We start from the raw sequence: 27333 nt of genomic DNA on the forward strand, positions 1-27333 counted from the left end.
TGGATCTCATTCCACTCTCTGTAAACTCCTCACAGGATTGTTTGAAGGAATGAATCTTCAATATTGGGATTTATCAGTATGTGCTGATTTATCAGTATTTGCAGAGTGTTGGAGTTCCCCTCTCTGGGGATATATTGATCAGGTTTGGTGCTGGAGCCCAGGTCTGAGGTACCGTGCATTGATCAGGCCTGGTGCCGTTCATTGATCAGGCCCGGTGCCATTCACTGATCAGGCCCGGTGCCGTGCATTGATCAGGCCAAGTTCTGTGCATTGATCAGATCCAAGGTGCCGTTCATTGATCAGGCCCGGTGCCGTTCATTGATCAGGTTCGGTTCCATTCATTGTTCAGTCCCAGTGCCGTTCATTGATCAAGCCCGGTTCCGTTCATTGATCAGGCCCGGTCCCATTGATTGATCAGGTTTGGTTCCGTGCATTGCTCAGGCCCGGTGCCGTTCATTGATCAAGCCCGGTTCCGTGCATTGCTCAGTCCCAGTTCCGTGCATTGCTCAGTCCCGGTTCCGTTCATTGATCAAGCCCGGTTCCGTTCATTGATCAAGCCCGGTTCCGTGCATTGCTCAGGCCCGGTTCCGTTCATTGATCAGGTTCGGTTCCATTCATTGTTCAGTCCCGGTTCCGTGCATTGCTCAGGCCCGGTTCCGTTCATTGATCAGGTTCGGTTGCATTCATTGTTCAGTCCCGGTTCCGTGCATTGCTCAGGCCCGGTTCCGTTCATTGATCAGGCTCGGTTCCAGCCGGGCCTTTGGCGGTTCCGTGGCCAGGCCGGGATTTCCCTGGTGCGGCGCTGCCCCCTGGCGGGCAGCGGGAGCGCTGCAGGGAGCAGTGCGGGTTCTCATCCCGGGCTCTGGAATTTCACCTTGGGAAGTTCCACGTGTCTCTGTGCTGCTTGCTGTAACACGGCTCTCTACACCTGCAGTGGACGCTTCTCTATGTAATTAGAAAATAATTTCGTTAATTTTCTATAGAATAATCCTGTTTTTCTCATTTTCCTTTACTAACAACGCTGGATTTCTTTGTTGTTTTAAATGATGTGTTTCTGCTGTGGGAAAGTTTTGCTGTCCCCGTGAATATTCCTGTCATTAACTCACAAATAATTGACTTTGTCTCCTCTAAGCTGTTTTTGCATCCCATTCTGGTGTAAATAGTAATTTCTCTTGCCTGTGTTTTTTCCCTCTCTGCAAGCACGCCTTTCATATAATGATTGAGGTAAGAGGATGTTTGTTCCTGGCTCTGGGGCTTTCTGGGGATGTGGGACACGTTGTTTGCTCTGAATTGTGATTTCTCAGTATTTTGGACAAGCCATCTGTCAGCATGTGTGGTTTAAAAATGCAGTTTTAGCCTGTGGTTTGTGGATCTCCCAAAATTCCCTGGAGTTCCTGAGTGGTGGGGTCAGGATGTGCAGTCTGGGATGGATCCTGGAACATCAGCCCAGCACAGGGGTTCCCTGGAAGCAAAGGCCACATCCCACCCACCTGTGCCCTGTCCTTGGCTCTCCCTTCCCATCTCTCCCCTGGGACAAATCCATTGGAACTCTGGGCTCTCCACGTGCTGATCTGGGATTTTGTGTGGTGCAGGAACTCCCAAAAATGGATCATCTGGAGAAAAAGAAAAATACTCCTTCACCACTCAGTCTCTTCATTTTTCCCCACCTTTCCCAGGGAATAATTATATTTATATTTATATTTATATTTATATTTATATTTATATTTATATTTATATTTATATTTATATTTATATTTATATTTGCTCCAAGTCACTGGGCTCCCTTAATTCACAAATTGGGTCATTCCCACTCAGCTTTTCAATGGAATATTGAATACATTGAGATTTGAGGTGTAATAAAAACGTTCAATTCCTGTCCTATCAATTCCTCTAATAAATGCCTTGGAAATGCAGTTTAGAAGAAAATCTAATGGTTTCAATGTATTATAAAGGTAAATATTTGAATATTTTCCTGCCTATGCCTCTGTAAAGAGTTCCCAGAGTTCCTTGGATCTCTGTCCATGTTTGGCCTCCTTATCCCAGCCAGGGATGCAGGTGCTGCCTCCAAGGAGCTGCTGTCCCTGGCTTTGGGTTCCACAATGGCTGAGCAGCTCTCTGATCTCCAGAGCCATTTTTGGGGACACTTGAGGAACCCCATTCCTGGAAGTCCCCTTTCCTTAAGGAATATTTCCCCTATGACTCAGTCCAAGGGGAAGGGCAGGAAAAGGGAATTGGGCCCTGGGGTTTTGGACAGCTGGGAAATTTAAGAGCCCAGTTTATCCACCCCTGCTGGCATTGTGGCCTTGGCACCACAGAGATCAGCCCCAAAACCTCACAGGGATAATGGGGAACATTTCTGGAACATTAAACAATTTTCCTTGGAGCAGAGCGAGTTGGAAATATTGTCAGGGAATGTTTCTGTGTAAAATCAGTCCCTGGAGCTGCAGAGTCTGGAGTTAGATTTCAACCAAGGTGCTTAAAAAAAATCAGAGGGAAAAAAAAAAAAGGAAAACTTTTCTTTCCAGTGGTGTTAACAGCAGGAATTCTGCTTCCCATGTGGAAAGGCTGTGGCAGGTGCTGGGAATGTGGTGAGGAGAGCCAGGGATTTCTAGGAAATGGGGAATTTGGTGTATGGGAAGTGTTGTGGGCTAATGGGGAGTTAGGAAAGCATCAGGTTTGCCTGCCACTTTCACTTGCAGCTCTTGGCAGAGATGCTGGAAGTGGGTTCAGCAAATCTTGGAGGTGTTTGGTTTTCCTGGTGGTTGGGGAAGAATTCAGGCACCAGGTGCTTCCAAATCCCAGCAGTTTACTGGGAGGAGGCTGTGGGAAGGAAGGGGATCCGAGCCACCAGAGCAAAGGGGGATTTGGGATTATTTCCCACCAATTTCTCTGCTTCAGACAAGGCAGGAGGTTCAGAGCTTGAACAGTTCATTAAATCAGGGCTGCCTTTGGGGGATAAATTCGAGCATCTTGTTCCCACTTCCTCTTCTAACGACAACAAACTGGATTTACAAATATTTCTTGAGTACAGTTTGTATTTTACAAATTGAGGGCACTGCTTTCCCTGGTGCCTGGAATATTCCAAGAGGGCTCTGGCACAGAATGAAAGGCACCAGGGGAGGGAAATCTTTGCTCTCAAACTTGGTTTTCTGTGCTGCAAATGTTGATGTCACAACTCCAAGCGCCTGTCGCTGTCACACTGACAAAAGGATTTCCCCCTTTTTGGGGACAGAGCTGCAGTGTGTCTCTAATTTGAATTTCAAATGCTATTTATTCTTTGTCTAGTTATTAATTTGTGCAGAGAGGTTACTCTGCTCTGAATCTTTCTCTGGAACTTGTTCTTTTAATTGATTTGTTGTTGTACAAGCAAGCAGAGAGGGGATGTTAGTTCCTGCACTGAAACTACTCAGGACTTGCATTCTCAGCACTTGTTTCCATTCTCCCCATAGCAAAGGGTTCTTACCCCCACAGTTGGTCACAAAATGTGTCTTCAACCTGCACAGGATTTCATGGTTTTGATGGAAGTGCTCAAACATTTAACTCTTTAATGAGCACTCTCCTCTCTCTTGTAGAAGCAGCTTCTCTGGTGGTTTTCATTCTCTTGAAAACTGCTTTTCACTTTGGGGAAAACAGAGGAAAAGGGGATGTTTTGGAGGGTTTTTGAAAACTTTAGTGTTGGTTGCTGGGGTTTTTGTAGAGGGAGAAGCTAATCCCACCTGGAGGGAAAGGGCCAGCCCAGAAGGAAGCAGAGCTTTGGCAATAAAATTGAGAATCTGCTTGTTCTGTTCAGATGATGTGATACAGCAAAGCAGAAAATCCAGGGCGTGCAATGAACTGTTCCTGCCCTTTCCTAGGAAGGAAATGGTCCCAGGCTGTAGTGTGGGATATGGGGATGGGGATGTGGGGTTGTGGGTCCATGGAGCGCCCTGTGGGAGCTGTCTCACCTCCAGCTGGACAAACCCTGCAGGGCAGGACCAGATCACCTCTGCAATGGCATTCCAGCTCATTTCTGGGCGCTGGGAATTCAGGAGCTCCCTGGCAAAGCTGGGAGCAGGGAAGTGGGGCAGGAGGGGCTGACCCAGGTGTGGATCTGCAGGGTTCAGAGGCCCCACGCTTCAGATAAACACAGAAACCTCCAATGCATCCAAGGGGCTCATTGCAATTCCAGCTCTTAAAAATATAACAAGTAAAGCTTGATTATCTTTGGTCCTTAATTTCTGCTGTGCTTCCCCACCTGGTTACAATGTTCCTTAATTTTTGCTGAGCTTTCTTCCCACCTGATTAGACTCATCCTTAATTTCTGCCTTGCTTTCCCACCTGGTCACATTATTCCCTAATTTCTGCTGCCTTTTCCCCCTAATTCCATGATTCCCTAATTTCTGCTGTGCTATCCTCAGTAATCACATTATTCCATAATTTCTGCTGTGCTTTCCCACCTGATTCCATAATTCCCTAATTTCTGCTGCGCTTCCCCTCTTGGTTCCATTATTCATGGATTTCTGCCTTGCTTTACCACCTATTCCCTAATTTCTGCTGTGCTTTCCCACCTGGTTACAATATTCCTTAATTTTTGCTGAGCTTTCTTCCCACCTGATTGGACTCATCCTTAATTTCTGCCTTGCTTTCCCACCTGGTCACATTATTCCCTAATTTCTGCTGTGCTTTCCCCCTGATTCCATTATTCCTTAATTTCTGCCTTGGTTTTCCACCTGGTCACATTATTCCTCAATTTCTCCTGTGCTTTGCCACCTGATTCCATAATTCCCTAAATTCTGCTGTGCTATCCTAAGTAATCATATTATTCCTTAATTTCTGCTGTGCTTTCCCACCTGATTCCGTAATTCCCTGATTTCTGCTGTCCTTCCCTGGTGCTCAGTGGTTCCCTGGTTCCTGCTGTGCTGTCCCACCTGTTATCCAGGTGTGTCCCATCCCTGCTGGGCCTGTCTCACAGTCCCATTCCCACCCCGTGCAGCAGGGCTGGGCTTTGTCCCTGGGTGTTTGGGATTTGCAGTGGGGTTTGGCCGGGTGATCCCAGGCTCTCCCCGTCTGCAGTCCTCTATCTGTAGTGCCCTCAGGGATGATGTGAATGAATGTCATTAATTAAAGCAGCATTAATTAGTGGTCTCTCCTGATTGCAGGATCCTGGGCCTCCCCCACCATCTCCCCTGATGGGTCTGAAGCCGCTGCAGCTCCTGGAGATCAAGGCCAGGGGGAGATTTGGGTGTGTGTGGAAAGCTCAGCTGCTCAATGAATACGTTGCAGTCAAAATATTCCCCATCCAGGTGAGCAGAACTCTTGGGCTCCTGGCTTTTCCTCACATTAAAGCAGCTTTTCTTGGCCCAATAATTCTGTAAATCCAAGTGGAAATGGCCTTGAGGTGTAAGAGATACAGGAAGAATTTAGTGATTTAAAATAAGTGTTTTACTGCAGTAAACACATTACTGAAGCATAAAGCCTGTGAAATGTGGGTTTCTAATCATAAAAATATTCAGCATCCGTAGTTTTAAGCAGCTCTAACCCACCTCTTGGGCAGTTAATAATCAAATTAAATTGTGCTTAGAAGGAATGCCCTGAAATGCAGACCCTGGAGTGATTGTTCCAATTAACCATGCCTCAATTAAGTGCCACAACACTCAATGCCCAGCAAGTGCCTCGCAAAGCCGTGGCTCGCATTAAATGGATTGAAGAATTTGGAGAGCACAGAGTGGTGCTGGATGCTGATACTGGGATGGGTTTTGCACTGATTAAAGCACCCCCTGCTGCTGGAGGTGCAGGGATTTGTTCCTCACACTGATCCAGGGGCTGCCTTGCAGAATCAGCGCTGCAGGCTCTCGTTATTTCACAAGAAACTCCATGGGTTTTCTGACAGAGCATTCCCAAACTCTGGTAGCTGTCAGAATTCAGGAGATCCCTCATCCTGGACTGCCAGGACCCTGCCAGGGGGCTCAGAGACCCTGGCACAGAGCCCAACACACCTGTGACTTTGGTTATGACCCATGGAGCAAATTACCAACCTTGTATGAGGATCTGCAAGCCATGACAGTTTAAGTAGAATGATAATGAATTTATCACGGGGTGGAAAAATAGATTTTTTGGGGTTTTTAGAATGGGGGTTCAGGGGGCAAGATGGAGGGATCTGGGCATGTCCAGCCTTTCTTTCTTCTTCTTGGCCTCCATCTCCTGCTGTGATGGTGGCACTTTTGGATTGGTTTAGAGTAGAAGCTCACTGTCTAACACAGGTGATGGGTATTGGGAAGTCATTGTAAATATTGTACAGGTGGTTTTTAGTATAAAAAGATAACACAGCCCCAGGGCAGGCAGAGTGCCTCTGTCTGTCCTGCTGAGCAGACCTGGGCAGGCCAGGAGAAAGAATTTTATAGATAAGGAACAATAACAACCTTGAGACCGAGAACTGAGGAGCTCTGGCTCCTTCTTTGAGCACCGGGCTGGGAAAAGAGAATTTCTGACACATCTCAGGGGCACTCTGAGCAGCCAAAGCCCTGAGAGGGAGCAACCTCCCCTGAGGGCCAGCCCTGAGGTGCCATTTTTTGGTGGGTAACTGTGCCTGTGCTGCTGTGCCTGCAGGACAAGCAGTCGTGGCAGAACGAGTACGAGATCTACAGCCTGCCCGGGATGAAGCACGACAACATCCTGCAGTTCATCGGCGCCGAGAAGCGCGGCTCCAGCATCGACGTGGACCTGTGGCTCATCACTGCCTTCCACGAGAAGGTGGGGCTGGCCTGGCCAGGGACAGCAGCCCCACACAGGCTCACGCACCTGGGGCTGGGCCGGTGCAGCAAGGAAATTGGGAGCAGCTTTCGCTTCGCTGCTGGCTTTTCGCTGGATGTGAATTCCTTGCAGTTGGTTTGCAGGCAGCTGAGAAAGTTGGCATCGGGTTTTACTGACAGAGGAGTTGTTTTAGGAGACAAACAAAAATTGATTCTGCCTTTTTTTGGCTTTTTAGAATATGTCTATTTTAACATCCCCACTCTAAACCTGCCTAAAATACATAACCTCCCATCTTGCAGAGATTTTTTGGGGGTTATTTTTGGTTCCCTTGTTGGTTGATAAGAATAAAGATGAAGCGATACAGATAGATTCTATTGTGACAGCAAAAGGAAGAAACACAAATACAATTAATTAAGAATACATTCAGTTTTCTGTTGAATAATTTTGATCTCTTTGGATTGTTCAGAGTGTGTGTTTCACTCTGAATATCTCTTTGGATTTGTTCAGCGTGTTTCACTCTGAAACTGTGGTGTTGAATGATTTCATCTCAGTTTATTCAGAGTATTTCACTCTGAACCTGCTGTTGGTCCATAAGGAAGGAGAGTCAAAGGTCCTACGGATGTGAATTGCAGGAATTGCAGGTTTTCCCTGGAGGAGTGAGCTGAGCTGGGTGTGTGCCTGTTTTCCTGCAGGGGTCCCTGACAGATTTCCTGAAGGCAAACGTGGTGTCGTGGAACGAGCTGTGCCACATCGCCCAGACCATGGCGCGGGGCCTGGCCTACCTGCACGAGGACATCCCGGGGCTCAAGGACGGCCACAAGCCAGCCATCTCCCACAGGTACTGCCCTGGGAATGCAGGGACACAGGGCAGGCCTGCAGGCAGCCCAGCACCACCTCTTGCTCCTGCAGGAATTCCTGGATCTCCCCTCCAAGCACATTTTCCCCCTGTTATTTAAACAAAGTTGCAGTTGGATTGCAACATTCTCTTTCCATCTCTGGATCCAACCTGCATCATCCATATCCAGATCTCCATATACATCCCTATATCCATCATACATCTGTATTTATTTTAACAACAAGCACAAAATTACAGTTCCAAGGTCTGCAAAGGCACTCTGAGGTTTTATGATTATTATTTTGTTGTTTAACTTACCTATTTTTTATTATTTTCTTGTTTTTTGCTGTTCCTTTTTCCTTCGTTTTTTCTGTATTTCGTGTTCTAGATCTCTAATTTGTGGTTTTTTCTTGAACTTGCAAGGGACATCAAAAGCAAGAACGTGCTGCTGAAAAACAACCTCACGGCTTGTATTGCTGATTTCGGTCTAGCTTTAAAGTTTGAGGCTGGAAAATCTGCAGGAGACACCCATGGACAGGTAAATCCTGAGTTATTTCCAGGAATGATCCAGCTGTTACCTGGATGTGAATGGGAATCTCCCCTCAGGCTCTTTTGCGTGGCCTATCCCCACTTTTATCCTGACAGGACAATTTGGACAAGAACTTTTGTGATATTTTATTAATTATTTACTTATTATTCAGAAACTGAGGGATGCAACTTCCAAGATTTAGTCCTAATGTGGGGGATTCTAGTTGTGGGTTTCCCTGGGTCTGGACTGAAGGCACTTGAGATGGCAGTTTCATGTTCAGACTCAGTAAAACAGCCTCACTACTGGGAGTTCAGCAGCTTTTCATTAGAAGGCACAAAATAGCAACCATCTCTTGTTCCAAGGTCTTTATAGACTAAACTATCCAATTAAGAACTGACACCTGGATTATTTTGCCTTTTAACCCAATAACTGATCCCACAGAGCCCACAATGGGGACTTTTCTGCCCAATTACAAAATGCCACCCAAACCCATGGAGAAAGAGGAAGAAGAAGCATGAAGAAGAAACCCAGCATGACACTCTGTGCCCTCCATCTTGCTTCCATCCACAACATACTAAAAATCCCAAAACCAAAATTTCTCACCAAGTGACACATCTACACTGCTCTCTACAATCTATGTCACGCTTTTGTGGATTCTGGTCAATCTTGAAGTCCAGGAAACTTTCTCCATGAATGAGGGTCAGAGGCAGTGCTGCCTGGGGGTCAGAGGCAGTGCTCCCTGGGGGTCAGGGCTCCCCAGAGCAGATGGAAATTGTTGTTCCACCCTGAGGTTGTTCCATCCTAAGGCAGCAACAACCAGAGCCGCGTTTAGGCTGGGCCAAAGCAGGGGTTTCGTGTGGCAGCAGGCAGGGTGGCACCCGTGCTGGGGATGACTGTGGGCACAACCTTGGGTGTTCTGTGCCCCTGCAGGTGGGCACCCGCAGGTACATGGCTCCCGAGGTGCTCGAAGGTGCTATCAACTTCCAGAGGGACGCGTTCCTGAGGATCGACATGTACGCCATGGGGCTGGTGCTCTGGGAGCTGGCCTCGCGCTGCACGGCCGCCGACGGTGAGTGAGCCGCCTGCCCTGGCCCTGCCCCGCCTGCTGCAGCCCCCGGCGGGCGGGGAGCCCCTGCCAACACTCACCACTCTGGCTTTGGTTATGGCCTGCACTGCCAACATGGCAATCTTCCCTTTCCTCTGGGGCTGTGCACAGGGGTCCCAGCAGGAGGGAAGAGACGAGAACCTGATCCGTGTTTCAAAAGGCTGATTAATTGTTTCATGATATATATTATATTAAAATGATATATTAAAACTATACTAAAAGAATCCTTTCATCAGAAGGCCAGCTAAGAATAGAAGAACAATGGAATGATAACAAAAGCTCACAACTCTGAGAGCCCGAGCCAGCTGACTGTGATTGGCCGTTAATTAGAAACAACCAACATGGACCAATCAAAGATGCACCTGTTGCATTCCACAGCAGCAGATAATTATTGTTTTTCTTTTCCTCTGAGGCCTCTCAGCTTCTCAGGAGAAAAATCCTGGCAAAGGGATTTTTCAGAAAATACCATGGCTGCACTTGCCCTTTTCCCTTTCCTGTTTAACTGGTGTTTCCCTCTGCAGGCCCCGTGGATGAGTACATGCTGCCTTTCGAGGAGGAGATCGGCCAGCACCCCTCCCTGGAGGACATGCAGGAAGTTGTGGTGCACAAAAAGAAGAGGCCTGTCCTAAGGGAGTGTTGGCAGAAACATTCTGTAAGTGTGACCCAACCGACTTTGAATCTCGTGTTCTGTCCATGCCGTGTTGTGTCCATCACACTGGGGTTTGGGAGGGGTTTCATAAATCCAGTAGGAGTTAAATGGGCTGTAAACATTTCTCATCTTAGACTGCTCCTTCTTCAGTACTAGAAAGTGAGGGATTTTTTGTTTTTTGATGGAAGAGGTCCTGGAGTTACTTTGCAGTGAAGTCCCAATTGGTGTCTGAGGGATTCACCTTTTTAAAACACTGGGAGGCTCCAGCAGTGCAGGGAAGGATTTGCCCCCTGCAGTTTTTGTTCAATAGCGCAGAGCAAAGCAGAGCTGAGGCCCCACGGGACGCTCCAGGTTCACACCAACCCCACCCCACATCCTGTGGGACACAAAGGCTCCCATCTGGCAGGTGTCCCCTGCAGTGCCCTTTTTGATGGGAGCTGTTTCCCTGGCTGCTTTCCGCAGGGAATGGCGATGCTGTGCGAGACCATCGAGGAGTGCTGGGATCACGACGCCGAGGCGCGGCTGTCGGCGGGCTGCGTGGAGGAGAGGATCATCCAGATGCAAAAACTCACTAACATTATAACAACAGAGGACATCGTGACTGTGGTCACAATGGTGACAAACGTTGACTTTCCTCCCAAAGAATCCAGTCTATGATAGTTGCACTGGTCATGGAAGTGACCACAGGACTCTTCACTGGAGCTGCTACAGCGCACGGACTGCTGGCGTCACTGCTGTTCCGGGTGGCAAGAACGGATGGTAAGTCTCTCTGGAACATCACCAAGAGGTGTTTATCCTTTGTTTTCCCCCTCCTCCTCCTCCTCCTCCTCCCCAACGTGGATCCATGAGACTTTCTGCATTCCCTGCTTACACCTGAAGGACGTGACTGAGAACCCCTCACGTGCTGATAAGGAACTTACGATGAAGAATCCGGACCTGAACAGGCTAATGAGCATTTTAAACACTGACATCCGATTTCTTAATCCCTGTCAGAAGAGACTAATTCCTTTAAATGAACTACTGTTATTTTTTTTAAATCAAAAACATTTCATTTCAGATTTAAAAACAACAAAAAAAAAAAGGGTAACTTGTTTTTATTGCATTCGTTGTTGTTTTTAAAATGACTATTGTAATGCGACTACGACACAGCTTGTGAATGTTCCGTGTGCTGCTGTTCCGTGTACAGAAACAAGAGTAATCAATGGGATAGAGCAAAGAGGCTTCCAAGTATTACTTAACCTCCCTCAACCAGGTATACCTCAGTTCCACCTCGCTAAATTATGATTGACAACACTAATTGGAATAATAAACCGCTCCGTGTTTTGTAAATGATGTATTCCCAATTCCCTGTGTTATTTAAGAAGGGGAAAGCTTCATGCCCCCAGGAAGTGGCCATTCCTAGAGCCGTGTTTTTAGCCTTTTCTTGTACTCGCTTGTTGTGTATAAAAAAGAAAAAGTGCTGTTTATTGAAAGAAAATTTTCCTTCCTCTTTTAGTTGAAAGCTTTTCCCTCCATTTCCCAGAGTATCTCATCCATTTATTTAACTGAATACTATTTAGGTTTGCTGTGTCTGAGGAATATTTGAAACCTTAAGCATGACTTTTCTTTTTTTTTTTTTTTTTTTAAATTTTCTCTGAGCTGTGACACTGGAAAGCTCTGAATTCTTGTTGTTTTTTTTTCTTTGAAAAAGAGTCTTTTTCCTATTTATGTTTGTGCCGAGGTCGCCGCGCGTTCCCTGTCCCGCCAGGCATTGGGGGCTGTGTCACTGTTTCAGGATCACCTCAGGAAGCTCAGTTCCCCCAATTTCTCACCCTCTGCTTGGAGATTTGCAGCTTCCCTCCACTCAAAGCTCGGTGCCATGGGAGGGGAGTCACAGGTTGAGCCTGGAGTCACTCACCAAGTTCTAGCCACAGATTGCAGATCCTAAATGTTACAAATTTCAGGGATAACCTAGTTCTGCTCACAATATATGCAATGACCATTCCGAGGTAACGAAAGGAATTTCAATGGCCAGAGCGCAGACTCACAGAAAATGAGGAAAAACATGGGAATTCACAACTCCAGCACTGGAGGTCAGGATGTCAAGCCTTGTGCTGGAATTACAGTGACTGGTAGCTGGGTGCCAAAGCGCTTCTCCCAAATGCTGTCCCACTGCATTGATTGGATCCTTCCCACCAAATTCCAAGGGAAATAAACGCTGTGAGCCCCTGGAGCAGAGCTGGCAGCGGCCCGTGCTGTGCTGTGTGTCCTTGTCCCCGCGTGTCCACACCCAGTGTCCCTGGAAAGCAGCAGGGGGCAGCTCCTGAAGGCTGGCTGGAGCCTGGATCTGGGAACTGCAGCCCTGGGAGCAGAGGGATGTGATGGACAAAGCAGAGCCAGCTCTGGGCAGGCAGGGAGGAAGGAAGGGCTGATGTTCCAGCCAGGGCTGTGGCACTGCCGATTGCAGCTGTGCCCGAGGATCCTGCTCCAAGGGGCCCTTGGAAAAGGGAAGGAAATCCAGTTTGTGGGGTCCTCCTGGCTGGACACTTCCCTTTGGCTTCCATTCGTGCTCCACTTGTAGTTAAACTTCACACAGAGCAGGGCAGGACTGGAGTTCTGAACAAATCCCAACCACGGACTCCTCGGGGCTTTTGGCCCTTCCCTGGCAGAGCCAGAGCCACGGCCTGCTTTCATTTGTGCTCTTGGAAATCCCGTGCAAAAACCGAAGCTGTATCCAAGTCCCTCCTTGTGTGTGAGCCTTCCCAAGGAGCTGCTGCGGGCTCGGGGCTGGCTCCTCCCTTTGGGAGATCCCTGCTGTGTTCCACTCCCAGCTCCCTGGGATTCCCAGCATCATGTAGCGTCCCTGAGCAAAGGCTGCTCCTCCCCACAGCTTTCAGGGGCTCCGAGTGACCTCCCCGAGCTGCTGTGCTCCAGGGCTCGGGAATGAATTCCTGCTTCGCTTCAGAGCATTCAGTGAGTGAGCTGGGAGCAGCAAGGGCAGGAGCCAGGGGTGCCTGGGAGGATTCTGGCGTTGTTTGGGCAGTGCCCTGGGTCCCTTCCTGCCTGGCCTCACCAGCTGCGACTGCTGAGGGTGACAAGTTCCTGTCCCATGTCCCAGAGCTGCTGGAGGGGGCTGAACCAGCACTGCCCTTCCTGGGGTATTCCCAAACTCCCCTGAGCGTGGAACGACCCAGGAACTGCAGCAGTGCAGTTCTCAAACCTCACCTGTACCTAGTGCTGAGACTTGTCCTGCTTCCATCAGCATCCACAATCAGTCATCACCCCCTCTCCTCTTTTCCAGCTTTTTTAACCCTTGTAAAGACATTTCTGTTGATCAGGAACACTTGGTACAAAACACAGGAAGCTGCAATACACATCCCTGGGCAAAAGGACTCCAGTAGCATCCTTGATGGAACATCTGTTACCTCAGATACTCAACCAGCAGGACTGCTTTGCTTTCTCCCTCCAGTTTGTTTTTTTCAGTCCATCTCCTCTTCGTTACCTCTCAAGTTTGGTGAGCGATTACTTTAACTTTCCTCTTTGTATTTGTCAGTGTTTTGGGCACAGGTTGTTGTACTACTGTTAAAAGGCACTTGCTGCTTTTCTGCGAGTGCCAAAAACCAACCAACCCCCCCTCGCCCTCAATAAAGTGATTGTTAAATATTGTACAAATACAAATGTATACTCTGCCCTCTTCCCCAGCAGGAAAATAAAAAATGTGACTACTCTGACTTGCAAATGTTTCTTCAAAAACTTTATTTTAAAATAAACACATGGGGCTGGTCCCAGAGCAGCTCTTGAGCCAAACTCTCGGGTTTTGCTCCAAAACATGGAAATGGGTTTGGGTATGGAAAGATGTTACCTTGTACTTGGCACAAAACAGCCCTCACGGCTGAAGCCTGTTGGATTAAACCTTTAATGAAGTAAATTCAGTTGTGATTTAAGATTTAAATGGATAAATTTTCCATGTCAAGTCAGATTTGAGCTGGAAAAGTGCAGTGTGAGGTGTGACCTGATGGGGCTGTAGAAGGGAGCCAGGAGGGCAGCATGGCCTGAGCCAGGATCCAGAGCCCTCAGGCACAGGGAGAAACTCCAGAGCTTGGATTTCTCCAAGTGGGAACTGAGTGTGAGAGCAGGAGTTGGCACCGAGCTGAGCTAAAGCACCTGGGAGTGAGTGAGGCACAGCTCTGGCTGCTGGGAGGGAACAGCAGCACCAGCACCGTTCTCCCTAGAAAATCCCAAATGGGATCAGCAAAGAATCCTGATCCAAAACCTCATTGATCTGAGCACCTTCCTGTGGGTCACCATTGCCTGTGCTGGAGCCCCCAGCAGCCCAGCAGGGCTGGTGGGGCTCAGAGCCAGCTGAGGGAGGAGGCTGCCCACTGCTTGACGTCGGTGGGGCAGTTGGGGTACACCTGCAGCGCGTCCATGATCTGGCTGCTGTCCAGCAGCAGCTTCATCAGCAGGAACTCGCGCTGCGCCCGCGCCGACGGCCGCTCCAGCGGCTGCACCAGCTCCAGCTGCAGCAGGTGCTCAAAGGCCTTGGGGAGGAAAAGGGGCACTGGAAGGGAACAGCATTCCTGCCCCAAACACCCCGCTCCCTTCTAGGGCTGGGTCTGACCACCCCAGTCTGTGCTCGGGAGCTAAAACCAAAGTATTTCACAACTCGAAAAAACAAATGTGTTTCAGGCTCACCTTCATGACAACTGGCTTCTCAAAGTTGTACATAGAATGTGCCTTCCTCTGGATGAACTTCTGGAATTCTGCAGCAGCAGGAGAGAAAAGGGGCAGTCAGAAGGAAGTGAGTGGGGTAGGGTTTGTGAAGCTCAGGCACTGCTCTCACCATTGTAAACCATCTGGAAGTTGAAGGGTTCTCCATCATAGACCTCATTCAGGTGTTTCATGGCTATGATGAGGCAGATTTCCAGCACAGACAGGCCTGCAGGGAAAGACAGGAATCCCATTTCCCTTGAGCACATCACAAACACAGGCAGTTCATCCACTCTGTTTATTCCTCTATTTTTACATGCTCTGGGCCTCGCCCATTGCTCTTCTGTATCTTTATTATGTAAAGAAATCCCAGAATTCAAAGTCTTAGAGAATTCACAGAATGAGCAGGCGGGAAGAGACCTTCCAGATCATGGAGTCCAACCCAGCCCCAGCCCCTCAGCCAAACCCTGGCACCCAGTGCCACATCCAGGCTGTGTTAAACACACCCAGGGATGGGGACTCCACCACCTCCCCAGAACTTTATCACCCTTTCTGTGAAAAACTTTTTCCTAAAATCCAACCTATACTTCCCTTGGCACAGCTTGACGCTGGAGAGGATTGATAAGAGAACATTTGTTTACTGTGTGTTTGAAGCAGAAATGTTCAGGATTGGGCTGTTCCCACCAAAAAGGAAGAACTGGAAATGCCCAAGTTGGCATTGCTGGACCCACGGGCAGGTGTAACTCAGAGCAGGCTCCCTGGGCAATGCCTGTGCAGCTCACAGCCACAGGGAACACTCCCTGCACTGCATCTCCTCCACCAGGAGAATCCCAGGGAGGGACTCGACACCTGCCCTGCTTCCAGAGCAGCTCTGGGGAGCAGCTGGGCTTTACCATGGACAATGTTGGCCTTGGAGTCAGTGCTGTGCTGCCTGCTGGCCTCCTGCAGGTCTGCAGCCGTCAGCAGAGGGTGGTGCACGGTCACTGCGCTGCTGGCCAGCATCTGCAACACACACAGAGCTCACTGCATTGCTGCTGGGAATGGACACAGCCCCCTGGAGCAACCTGCATCAGGATAAACCCCACACACACACACAGAGCTCACTGCATTGCTGCTGGGAATGGACACAGCCCCCTGGAGCAACCTGCATCAGGATAAACCCCACACACACACACACACACACACACACACACACAGAGCTCACTGCATTGCTGCTGGGAATGGACACAGCCCCCTGGAGTGACCTGCAACAGGATAAACCCCACACACACACACACAGAGCTCACTGCATTGCTGCTGGGAATGGACACAGCCCCCTGGAGCGACCTGCAACAGGATAAACCCCACACACACACACAGAGCTCACTGCATTGCTGCTGGGAATGGACACAGCCCCCTGGAGCGACCTGCAACAGGATAAACCCCACACACACACACACAGAGCTCACTGCATTGCTGCTGGGAATGGACACAGCCCCCTGGAGCAACCTGCATCAGGATAAACCCCACACACACACACAGAGCTCACTGCATTGCTGCTGGGAATGGACACAGCCCCCTGGAGCAACCTGCATCAGGATAAACCCCACACACACACACAGAGCTCACTGCATTGCTGCTGGGAATGGACACAGCCCCCTGGAGTGACCTGCATCAGGATAAACCCCACACACACACACACAGAGCTCACTGCATTGCTGCTGGGAATGGACACAGCCCCCTGGAGCAACCTGCATCAGGATAAACCCCACACACACACACAGAGCTCACTGCATTGCTGCTGGGAATGGACACAGCCCCCTGGAATGACCTGCATCAGGATAAACCCCACACACACAGCTTCACACTGAAAACCCTGCAAATAGCTGGCACTTCAATGTCATCTTGCCAGGAAGGTTTTCCAGACATAAAGCCTTAAAGCCCCCTCCTGAACCTGTTTATATCCATGTCAATGGATCAGCACCTCAGAGGCTGCTGCAGGAATGACCTACAGCTGTCCTGCACCTGCTTTTGTACCCAGGGACACCTCCCACTGTCCCAGGGACACCTCCCACTGTCCCAGGCTGCTCCAACCCCGTCCAGCCTGGCCTTGGGCACTGCCAGGGATGCAGGGGCAGCCCCAGCTGCTCTGGGAATCCCAGCCCAGCCAGGAATTCCCAATTCCCAATGTCCCACCCATCCCTGCCCTCTGGCACTGGGAGCCATTCCCTGGCTCCTGTCCCTCCATCCCTTGTCCCCAGTCCCTCTCCAGCCCTCCTGGAGCCCCTTCAGGCCCTGGAAGGGCTCCAAGGTCTCCCCAGACCCTTCTCTCCTCCACAGTTTGTCCTGGAACTCCTTGGCTGCCATCAGCTCCTTTGCTGGCCTCCAGCGCAGCCACAGGGACAGATCTGGGTGCCCTGCACTAGGAACAATCTGCAATCCTGTGACCAACTGCAGTGCCCAGAGCAGCACCAGAGGGCTCTGCTGTGGTTCTCAGGGTGGCTCTGAGCCCTGCAGGAGGAGCTGGGAGCACTGGAGCCTGCCCAGGCCAGCCCAGAGCAGGAGGTCACACATCTGGGCTGGCACAGCAGTCAGGGGGCTTTTCACACTGACACAAGCACAGGGATAGTTTAGGATGGTTCAATTAGTGTTATTGAAATTAGTGTTATGTATCCTCTGCAAAAGTGTCAGTGCACTTCTATGAGCTGAATTCCAAAGCAGAATTAGGGAGGCAGCTTAAATTTAAAAAAGACCCTCCAAGAGAGCTGCAGCTCCTCTGTGGTGATGGAAGTTCAAGTAGAAAAAACAAGTTTCAACATGAGCAGATGTCAGGATTCAGCAGGAACCAAAACCAATCTCAAAGTAAAATAAAAGGTTTCAAAGGGTTTCACCTTTTGTTTTATAAATGGAAAGGCTTGGAGAAAGTGAAATAGCAAAAGCTCAGCCCCATCTGAATGGGAGAGTCCATCCTCACAGAGTAACTGCTACAGAACTGGAGGTACCACTCACTGACCCAGCACAGGCTGACAGAGCCTGCCAGGAGCCAGCCCTGGCTCAAGTTCAGTAAAATGCTGTTTCAGGCACAGCTCAGCTAAATGGCCTGAAAACCACGAGAGCTGCTCATGAATTCGTGCAGGGAGGTGTTTCCCAAACACCCAAACACACACCAGCAGCAAGTGCAGCGAGCGCAGGTCCTTGGTGTGGTGGAAGAGGTTCTGCAGCACGTCCTGCACAGTTTTATCCTCTGAGAGATGCTGCAAGAAACAACACAGGGATGTTTTAACCATCTCATACTCACTTCTAGTCATTTCATACTCACTGGAAAAATAACAGGTAAATATATTTTTTAAAGAGCTCAGCTTACACCTGACAATACAATTTTCATGTCCAACCTCAACTTTCTGGTCTTTCCTGTGACAATTTTACCTCCAGACTTCAATAAGCAAAGATTCTCAATAATAACTTAATTTACTCCATATCACACTCAGCCAGTGAAAGGAAATGCCATTCTTAGGTAAAAGCTTTACACTTCTGCTGGTAAAGGATATATGTATAAAGTAAACCAGCTTCACACTGCTCTCACTTTAGAATTTTCCCTAAAATCAAGTATAAAATGCTTTAAGTACCTGAACATTATTGTTCCATTTTTGTGCAAAAGACTCATCGGGAAATTCAGCAGGAAGAGAAAGCTGTTTCTTAAATATCTTAATGTATTGTTTAAAATCAAAGGAATTCATCAAATATATCTGTCTGTGGGAGAACCTTGACTTCACTCTCTTCTCCAAGAGCTCCAGGATATCCTTGATGGGGAAAAAAAACCCAGTCATTAAAAAAGCAGATAAATTTGGTGTTTTCTTTGCTACAGCACAGACAAATCACTGAAGTAAAGTGAGCTGAAAAAAGAAAGAACTATTGAATTCTCAGGCTTAAAATGTTGTAACCTAAGTTCAATGTTCTATCGAGGCCTTTGCTGATGATTTTAACTGATGTGCCTTGCAATGGCACCAAGCCCCCCAGGCCACGTGATGCTGCACATCACACAGGATCGTTTGTTGCTAGGAAACCCAGCCAAGTGTCTGCACAGATGATGGAAATATTTCAGCTCCTTAAGGCTGAAGCAAACCTTGCAGCCTATCAGGGCTCTGGACAAGTTGTGTGCTCACACCGGGGCTGGCAGCTGACAGGCCACGTGCTTTCTGTCAGCCTGAGAGAAGGCAGCTTAAAAATCCCAAAAAACACTTAAAAGCCACAAAAAACCCCTCAGAAAGAGCAGCTGTCACTCTGGAGACACCTCCTTAATTACACTCCAAACAGGGGATAAAAGCTTCTACATAATAGGTGAGGAGCACACCAGACTCAGGACAGTGATGATGCAAAAGGAAAGATTGTAATTTATGAAATCAACAATTAACTTTTCTATTAACTTCCAGAAATTTGCCCAGCTGGGTATCTCCTGATCCCAGGCAAACCCAGAATCAGGCTTTGATAAGAAATTTTAATTATTCTTCCTGTCACAACCCAACCATCTCCAGCACCAACAGTTCATTGTGAAAACAGGAGCAGTTTGATCCAATTCCCATAGTGTTCCCCAGGAATTATTTCACACAACCTGCCCACAAATCAACATAATGGCATTGTAAAATCAGAGCAAATTGAAAAGTGAACTTTTGCTAGAAAAAGAAATCCTGAACTCAAGAAACCACCCTACTGAAGTGGTTTCTTAAAAAAATAAAAAAGAGGTTTAAACACAGTTACTACAATTCTGTCCTTGCCAACTGCCAACCAAGAAATTCAGGAGCCCCTCCCAAGAGTGAACCACGGTCTAATATTGAATGTGTGTCCTTAGAAATGTTGGTTTGCTCCTTTAGCAGTGAGCCTGAAGTCTTTGGGCATCTTCAATTTGCTCTCAGCACAATTTTTTATTTTTTTTTTACAGACCCTTTCCCAATTCAAAAGTTACAAAAATGGATAATTGAGCAAAGTCTCTTAGGAAATTAAGGTTCCAGGGGGGAGAAGTCATTCCAACAAAGCAAAGAGTCCCTTTAAAACAGCTAAAAGCCTGGAGTGAGGAAATGCCATTTCTCACCTGCCTGCAGGTGAGCCCAATAACTGTCACTGGGGTCTGTGCAGACTGGGAGATGTCAAAGAGGTTGTAGAGCAGGGTCTGATTCTTGTGGTGGACAAACAGATCAAACTCATCCAGGACAAAGAGAATTGGGCAGCTGCTGCTTCGGTCTCCTGAGAGAAATGTGGAGAGTTAGCAGGGCAACTCCAGCATTAGGCTTCCATTCCTGCAGCTTTCTTTATTAATGGGGTTAAAAGTGCACAGATTTCCTTTCAGCTTTTCATTGAGCCCTTCTTTCCTACAACTCCAACAGCAAAAAGTAAAATGCATGGAAAAACTGGGAAGGTTTTGTAGTGTTCTGCCAAACAGCATTTCTGGCTGCACTTGGCCAATTTTATTTGAAAAACAACATTTTTAATAGCACCAATCTGGATAAAAAGAATCTGTCCTTCACAGCTAACATCACATGCAAGCTTTAGAACTTACAGCAGGTGTATATATCATTATCAGGTGTACACACTATATTCAGGGTAGTAATCAGTATTAACTATTCTTTACATTATTTTGTAACCACCACACATTTCTGGGCTAAGTTTCTTCATTCTAACTGTAAAGCAGAAGAAAAAACTTCACTTTCCAATCAAGTGACCCAGAGTTTCACAACAGGGGTTTTTAGTGCTTACCTTTCCTCAGAGCTTCAAGGAGGAAGGCAAGGTTCTCAGCAAAACTGCCCTGGGCAGAGAATAAAGACGTTTCAGAATAGATTTGCAGTGTCATTCTCAGAATTGTTTAATTACAGCAAATTCAGAGATGCAATGGAGGCCACTTCCTTCCAAAAATGTCCAGTGGTACTTCATGCTGCATAACCAAACTCCAGGACAAGAACAATGATGGCTAACTCTACATTCATCCACTTTTTCCCAGTCTGAAATCCCCAAACTGCCCCAGACAGGCCAAAATTAGCAATCAGGAGAATGCCTGCCATCAGCTAAACTCACAGGCAGCTCCATCCTTCCTGGAACAGCTGCTGCATCCTCATTTTCCAGCCACACACATGGAAAAAGTGGCACCTAACGTGTTCCACTGAGAGGGAGCAGGGTGCAGGGTTTCACTGGCAACTTGATGGGACAGATGGAAGCACCAAACACTTCTGACAAAAACACTGAGTGGCTGTGCCCACCCTGGGCCAGTTCCACAAATTCTGCCACCCTGCAGCCCTCCAGGTGTGAGATGAGAAATAATGCACTCAAGACCACAAGCCCTATCAAAGGGGGCAGAAAAGCCAATTTAACCTCTGGATGTGAGTTACAGATAATGAGGGAAATTTATTTTCAAACCCTTTGGTCACTCTCTTTAGGACTGTCCTCAGTACTCATGTAAACCAGTTTACCTGTGGGAAAAGGGAAATAGCAGCAAGTATTTTAATAGAAATTCCATGGAAAATGAGAGCTCTAGGAAGCCTGGACAGACTTCCTTTTTGGTTAGACCAAAAAAGGTTGATAATATATTAAAGACCCTGCTTTTTGGTTGAATTCTTTGTTTCGAAATGTTAAAAACAAGATTTCCAAATTCCCCATACCTCTGAACAAAGTTTCTTTGGAATACAATTAATAATAAATACTTAAGGAATACTATAAATACTTAATATTTTGGAATACTTAAGTTTGGAATACTTAAGATATACTATTAATAATTAATACTTAAGGAATACTATAAATATGTAATACTTTGGAATAACTTTGGAATACTTAAGTTTGTTTTTCTGGGGCTTGTTAAGACAGACTTCCCTTTTTCTGTCCTGTAAGGCACAAGCTGGTGTGTTTTTAAAAAATACCAAGGATGCATGAGTAGTGCTCCATCAGCAAAGGGAAGCCCAGTCACAGCCCAAGAGGTGCTGCAAGCTCCATCCCACACAGCCCCAGAGTCCCAGGAAAGGGTTTTGGAGGCTGAGTGAAGTCACTCACAAAAACTTTGTCCCCAACCACATTTTCCAGCTGCAGCTGCCTGGTGATCTCCTTCAGGGCCACTTTATCATTTGTCTGCAGAAGCCCTGAAAGAAAAGGATTCTTCATCAAGAACTGGCAGCTGTCCTGCAGTCCCGCTAGAAACTTAACAGCAGCTGCTCTCCCCTGCCAGCCTTACAGAGGCTTTTGCCTTTTCAAAAATCAGGCTGGACAGGAGTTTGCTGTACCTGACAAGTGATTCATTCTGTCACTAAGAGCACAGAAGTTCCCTCCATATACAGAAATGCACAGAGAGGCACTTTGGAGCTCACAGACAAACATGTCCATGATGTAGGCTGGACTAAATTGCTGAAAGCAAGAATTTCACTCAGTACATACAAAACACAGAACTGAACACAACAGAAGTCTGGATCAATGATGTTTTACTTGCCATTCAGATGGACTTCCAAGAGGTTCTCTCTCACTTGTTCCATTTCCCTGAGGTCTTTTAAGACATGATTTAATAACTAGGAAAGAAAAAACACAGAATTTCTGTGAGAAGATGAATTTTTTATCAGCAAGGAAGGTGCAATTACAGATATTATAGGGTAGGAAACAGTATGTGAGGTTTCATTAGGGAACATGTTTGAGTAATTTCCAGACTAAAACACTAAATGACAACCTTGCATTCACCAGCCATGACTGTGGCATTACATTTGCTCATTCTGCTGAACTGGGAGGGAAAGGAAAATAACTCTGGTATTTCAGTCACTTATTTTTTGGAGTAATATCTGGGGCTTTTGCCTTAATCAAAAAGCTTTATGAATTTGAGATGTGAGGGAATTTGACTCTTGAGTTGGTGCCATATTCAGCTTCATGGCTTCTTTGGCTGCTGTAGAAAGAAACTCTCTCTGCTTTAAATCTTAAAAGAAACTCTGCTTATTCTTCTCTTCTGGAATCAAAAATTAAAGCTGCACATGATTACAACAACTGCTGCTTATAAAACTCCCAAATTTGCTGTCCAGCAAGAACTTACTACTAGTAAAAACTTGTATAAAATATCTGTAAGTGGTGGAAATGTCAAATTTAAAAATTAAAAAGCTACTATTTGCTTTGGCTTCTTCAGAGGAGGATTTGTAGCTCTCACCTATATATATATATAAATAAGTATAAATATATATATTGTGCAAGTATAAATATATATATATAAATATATAAATATACACAGACATGATTTTCTTTACTCCAGCATCTTTCACTTGATATATAAAAAGGAAGTAATCCAATCTGCATAGGTGATTTTGCTAACTTACATTCTGTCTGAAAGGACCACAAATTTTCATCACATCATTTACTGTAAACATTAAAGACTTGAGTGTCTGAATAATGTTGAAGTATTAAGCACTTGAGTTACAAGTCATCCTTTCATGTGCCTCAGCTAAGGGGAATTCCCCTAAAATACAAAACCTACACTTAGAAACCATAACAGCCAAAAAATATCCTGCTCTATGACAGGTAGCAATAATCCTGCCCATTCCCTGCATACACACAGCTATGGAGAAACAAAAACCCATCCCTCAGACCACTCCTTTTAGAGCTTTTGGATGCCTTTTCATCATTTTTATGAGGAGGACCCAAAACCAAGTTCATTAAAGAGTAATCAGAACATGGCTTTAATTGCAAAGACAAGTGTTAGGAGCAGATTTCTTCATTCTGCTGCTGAACAGAATTTCCACAGAAAGTCCTGGAACGTTTTGCATCTCTATCCAAATCATTAGCAATTCTCTCTGTAAAACCAGGCAGAGCTGCAAAGGCTCCCAGGAGCTCAGTGAGGCCGTGCTGGACCCACACAGAGCTCCAGGAGCTGCTCCTACCGCGGTTTTCCCGGATCCCCGGGGGCCGATGACGAGGGCGGAATTGCTCTCCCCGTGCACCGTGGTTCTTTTCAGCAGCTCCAGCAAGTGCCTGGGTAGAAAACAGAAACGGGCTGAAATCCTCAAAGCTGACAACATCCCCCAAAGCCAGGGAAAATCCAAAGGATGAAACTCCATCCAGTTCAGCTCGCTCTGAGAGCCAACACTCAGGGCATGCAAAATGGAATACAATAAAGTACAAAGGGCTGAGTGATCAGAGCTCTTAAAATACTTTAAAATATTAAAACATGCTGAAGTTGAGAGTATCACTAATTCATAAAGTTCTGCAGTTCTCTGCCGTGAGAGGACAGACCTCAAGAATTATTTCTTTCTTTCAGAAACAGATTGCTTTCTGTGCTACCACTGCTCCTCCCCGGCTGTAAATTCCCTGCAGATAGACTCATCACCTCAAACCACATTTACAGTGCTTACAGCAGCCAATGACACCTGCAATCTTCCCCAGCAATAATGTGGAATATTGGAATGGGATACTGACACCCTGCTGCTGCTTCTGCAGGGCTGAGGGAGTCAGCCAGCACCTGTGGGTTTGGCCCCTGTTTGAGAGGCAGCCCCAGCCAGGAGCCCTGGCACATCCTGGGAAGGGAAAATCAGAGCTGAGGGGCTCATTGTGCTTTCCCTGCAGGATAATTCCCTACCAGTGGCACACTGAGTAGGACACAGCCTGGAAACTGCTTTTCAGAATTCCAGTATAAATGGGGGAGGCTTGTTTTGTAAAACTGGCATCACAGAAATACATTTCCTCCCAAGAGCAATAAAATGCCTGTGTGAGCTCTGCAGGTACAGCACTGTTTTAATACATGGTTTTGTCCCTCTTGTAATGAAAACTTGTGCTCACATCAGGTGATTCCACTTCATTTAAGTCAGCCTTAGAAAAATTAATTGTTTAAAACAAGTTCTTTAAATACATGTTTGTTATCTGCAGAACTTGACCTGCATCTGTAAAATGATCAGTACTGGGACAGTGCCATTGTCCCACTAAATCTCTTCTTCCCAGCCCTAAATTCCCCCTCTGGATGGCTCCAGAAGTAGGTTTAAATATGGCTTTCTGCTTCAACAAACACAATGTTGGCACAGAAATTTTAAGATTTACTTCTAACACAGTTCACCAACAAGCAGGAGAAAATCTGAAGTAAAAATGAAGTATCACAGCAAGAGAATTCAACTTCTTGCTTTTGCAGGCCATTACACAAAGTCTTAGGACACGCAGTGAGAGCATCAAAAAGAAAAGTGCTTCATGAATGAGAGATGCGAAACAAGGACGAGAAATCCAAAACTCAGAGCCTGACAAAACCAGAAGGGAACAGCTGAATAAAAACTGTCAAAATCTCAGGCAAATAATTGCTAGAAGTCATTTAAACCTGCATCACTTAGTAAAAGAGAGAGGCAGAAAATTCTGACTTCAGCAGACTATTTCACTGCTGCAGTTAAATTAGGAATCCCTGAACCCTGGAGCTGCTCACTCACCTGTACTGCTGCTCCATCCCAAAGAGTTTTCCAGCAGCACAGTGGTGACAGAATCTTTCTCGTAAGATTTTCTGCACCTGCAGATGTAACACAGCACAGGAAAAATGTTTGGGGCTGCAAACAGCAGAATTTACCAATAATGTAACTGCAGCAATAAAATAACAGTAAATTAGGCACTCTTGTGGTGTTGCAAATATTCTATAATACATAATTTTTTACTGTTATCAAAGATAGAAGAGTCTTGAAAGTAAAAACAAAGTTGCAGGAGGCAGAATATGGTATAAATATTATAAAAAGGAGAAAAAGCAATTAAAATACATAAGAAATCATTGATCCAGGGATAATTCCTTGCAAGACAAGACGTGTTGCAGTTTTTAACCAGCAACTTTGGGAAAACAGGAGAATAAAGGCTTAAAAAAACAAACAAACTGCAAGCTGATTTGGCAGCTGCTGTCCTGCTGCCAAAATGCCACCTGGGTTCTGATTCACCCTACAAACCAGAAGATAAAAAAACCTAAATGGATAAAAATAGATTCATGCAAATCTGTGGCCACAAACAGTTGCAAAAGCACAAGACTATCCTTTAAGTTTTTTACTACATTATTACTGTAACACCTGAAGTAAGCAACAGGTGGGAAGCTGAAAGAAATACAGATACAAAAGCCATTTAGTGCCCTAACAATTGTATCTAGGATCTGTACAAGTTTTTCTAACTGGTCAAGGGACAAAAAAAAAATACCATGACATGAATGAAGAGGGTGGAAAAGTTCCATAAGTTGAAAAGAAAATAATGAATAAAGCTGTAACTGACCTGGGAAATGCACTCAGCACTTTCTGCACTGCTCTCCTTCAACTTTCGCTTGCTCATTGCAGAAGGTTTCATCTTTGGAGAAAATAAACATTTTATTAAATAGCATTGCTTTCCAAACAATCCCAGTCAGAAACTGTGCTCAGATGTTGGTCATTTTTAAGGACTGAAATGAACATCTGTTCTTAACTAATAAAGATGCAGCAGTCCATCTTCCTAGTAAAAAAGAAAAGCCAAAACGTTGAAATAATTTTAAATTTATTCCTGATAACAGTAATGTTTACACACTTCTCCTAAACAGCACTGGCTTTAGGATGCTTTAGAGAGTTTAAAATAATGTCCTTATGTTTCTGCAGCTGGAACAAGCTACAAGCACATGGGAACACATTAAGACACAAGAATTCAGTTTTTACAGGAATAACTGGCCATTCTTGTTTATAACAATAATCACAGCATCTCTCTGGACAAGCTGGCTCTGAAGGGATCCTAAGGGGACTGGGGGGTCCCTAAAGAGATTTGGGTAGATGCAGAGTGGGTCTGAGGGGAAACATTTGGGGATTGGGGGACCTTGGAGGGGATCATGATTGAGAAGTTTGAGTGGGTTCTGAGGGGGATTCAAGAGGGTCTGGGGGAGGCTCTAAGAGGGGATCCGGGGGGGGAATTACAGGTCTTGAGGGGGACTTAGGAGTGGTCCTCGGAAGGGTTTGGGGGTGGTCCTGAGGGATTTGGGGTGAGGGATTTATAGGGGCTAGAAGGGTCTGGGAATGCTCTGAAAAGGAACGGGGGTCGGGGAGAGAGTGTCCATTTGGGGAGGGATTTGGGGAAGGGCAGTGGGAATGGGGAAGGTGGGGGGTTGATTTTTCGGGGCTGGGAGAGTCTGTGACGACCCCGAAGAGGGAATGGAGCGGCCACAAAGATCCTGGGAGGGTTCATGAGGGGCTGGGGGGACGCTGAGGGCGGGTGTGGGGAGGACCTTGAGAGGTTCCAGAAGGAAATGAAGGGGGGGCCCTACAGGGCTTGGAGGGTCCTGGGCTATTGTCCGGCCCCCCACCTCCCCTCACGACGTTTCCCGCCTCTTCTCCATCACCTGAGGGCGGCCACCGCCGCTCGCACGCTCCCCTCAGCCCTCACCTCACCCCCGCACGGCACCCGAGACCCCTCCCCGGCAGCCATTCATCCCCTCAGAAACCGCTGCCCCGTTACCCTCCTCACAGGCTGCATCCGCGGCTCCCTCAGAGACGCTGGAGCCCGAGCAGATGAAGGGCGGGCGGGAGGGCGCATCCTCCGCTGCTCGGCACGTCCCTCCCGGCGGAGGCGGCAGGCGGAGGCGGACACAGACTCTCCTTCTGCCCGCCCCCCTCACCTGCCCGCGCTGCCCTCACGGCGCTTTCCCGCCCTCTCCTCCCTCACCTGAGGGCGGGACCCGCCCCGCGCGCGCGCCCGCTCCCACCGGCCCCCGCGCGCGCCGCCCCCTCACGTCACCGCGCGCTCCCCGCTCCCCTCCCTTCCCTTCCCTCCCCTCTGCTCCTCTCCCGTCACTTCCTCCCCGTCCATTTCCCCCCCTTCTTCCTCCCCCTCATCCACTTCCTTCCTCCCTGTCCCGG

General features: G+C 47.1%; 2 protein-coding genes across 3 annotated transcripts in view; one reads left to right on the forward strand and one right to left on the reverse strand.

Moving 5' to 3' along the window:
* Window positions 1–11179, forward strand: part of ACVR2A (activin A receptor type 2A) — a 51014-nt gene extending 39835 nt beyond the window's left edge. Inside the window, exons 5-12 of one of the 2 annotated variants that reach the window (XM_066553959.1) lie at window positions 1201–1224; window positions 5139–5282; window positions 6586–6729; window positions 7422–7567; window positions 7988–8102; window positions 9024–9162; window positions 9720–9850; window positions 10310–11179. In XM_066553959.1, coding sequence (XP_066410056.1) covers window positions 1201–1224; window positions 5139–5282; window positions 6586–6729; window positions 7422–7567; window positions 7988–8102; window positions 9024–9162; window positions 9720–9850; window positions 10310–10504 — 1038 coding nt within the window. In that variant the 3' untranslated portion in view covers window positions 10505–11179. The remainder of the gene's footprint in view (window positions 1–1200; window positions 1225–5138; window positions 5283–6585; window positions 6730–7421; window positions 7568–7987; window positions 8103–9023; window positions 9163–9719; window positions 9851–10309) is intronic. The other variant, XM_066553960.1, reaches the window with a different exon arrangement.
* Window positions 11180–13565: 2386 nt separating this feature from the next.
* ORC4 (origin recognition complex subunit 4) lies at window positions 13566–27146 on the reverse strand. Its single transcript, XM_066553961.1, has 14 exons — window positions 26942–27146; window positions 25733–25804; window positions 24922–24998; window positions 23398–23488; window positions 21975–22050; window positions 21545–21630; window positions 20264–20312; window positions 19602–19753; window positions 18142–18315; window positions 17683–17769; window positions 15430–15538; window positions 14670–14765; window positions 14522–14589; window positions 13566–14367 (listed from the first exon to the last, which is right to left on the reverse strand). The coding sequence occupies exons 1-14, from the start codon at window positions 27008–27010 to the stop codon at window positions 14179–14181; spliced, it is 1395 nt and encodes a 464-aa protein (XP_066410058.1). The 5' UTR covers window positions 27011–27146; the 3' UTR covers window positions 13566–14178.
* Between the last annotated feature and the right edge of the window lie 187 nt (window positions 27147–27333).

The sequence above is a fragment of the Molothrus aeneus genome, chromosome 7 (assembly GCF_037042795.1).
Source record: "Molothrus aeneus isolate 106 chromosome 7, BPBGC_Maene_1.0, whole genome shotgun sequence".
Classification (NCBI taxonomy): Eukaryota; Metazoa; Chordata; class Aves; order Passeriformes; family Icteridae; genus Molothrus; species Molothrus aeneus.

What these genes read in the sequence shown, in the direction of transcription:
- ORC4 (XM_066553961.1), bottom strand. Translation starts at nt 27,010, where the DNA reads ATGCGCCCTCCCGCCCGCCCTTCATCTGCTCGGGCTCCAGCGTCTCTG. An exon ending in TGGTTGGGGACAAAGTTTTT is followed by an intron (nt 20,313 to 21,544) that starts GTGAGTGACTTC and finishes TTCTCTGCCCAG; the next exon opens with GGCAGTTTTGCTGAGAACCT. An exon ending in GCTCGCTGCACTTGCTGCTG is followed by an intron (nt 15,539 to 17,682) that starts GTGTGTGTTTGG and finishes TGTGTGTTGCAG; the next exon opens with ATGCTGGCCAGCAGCGCAGT.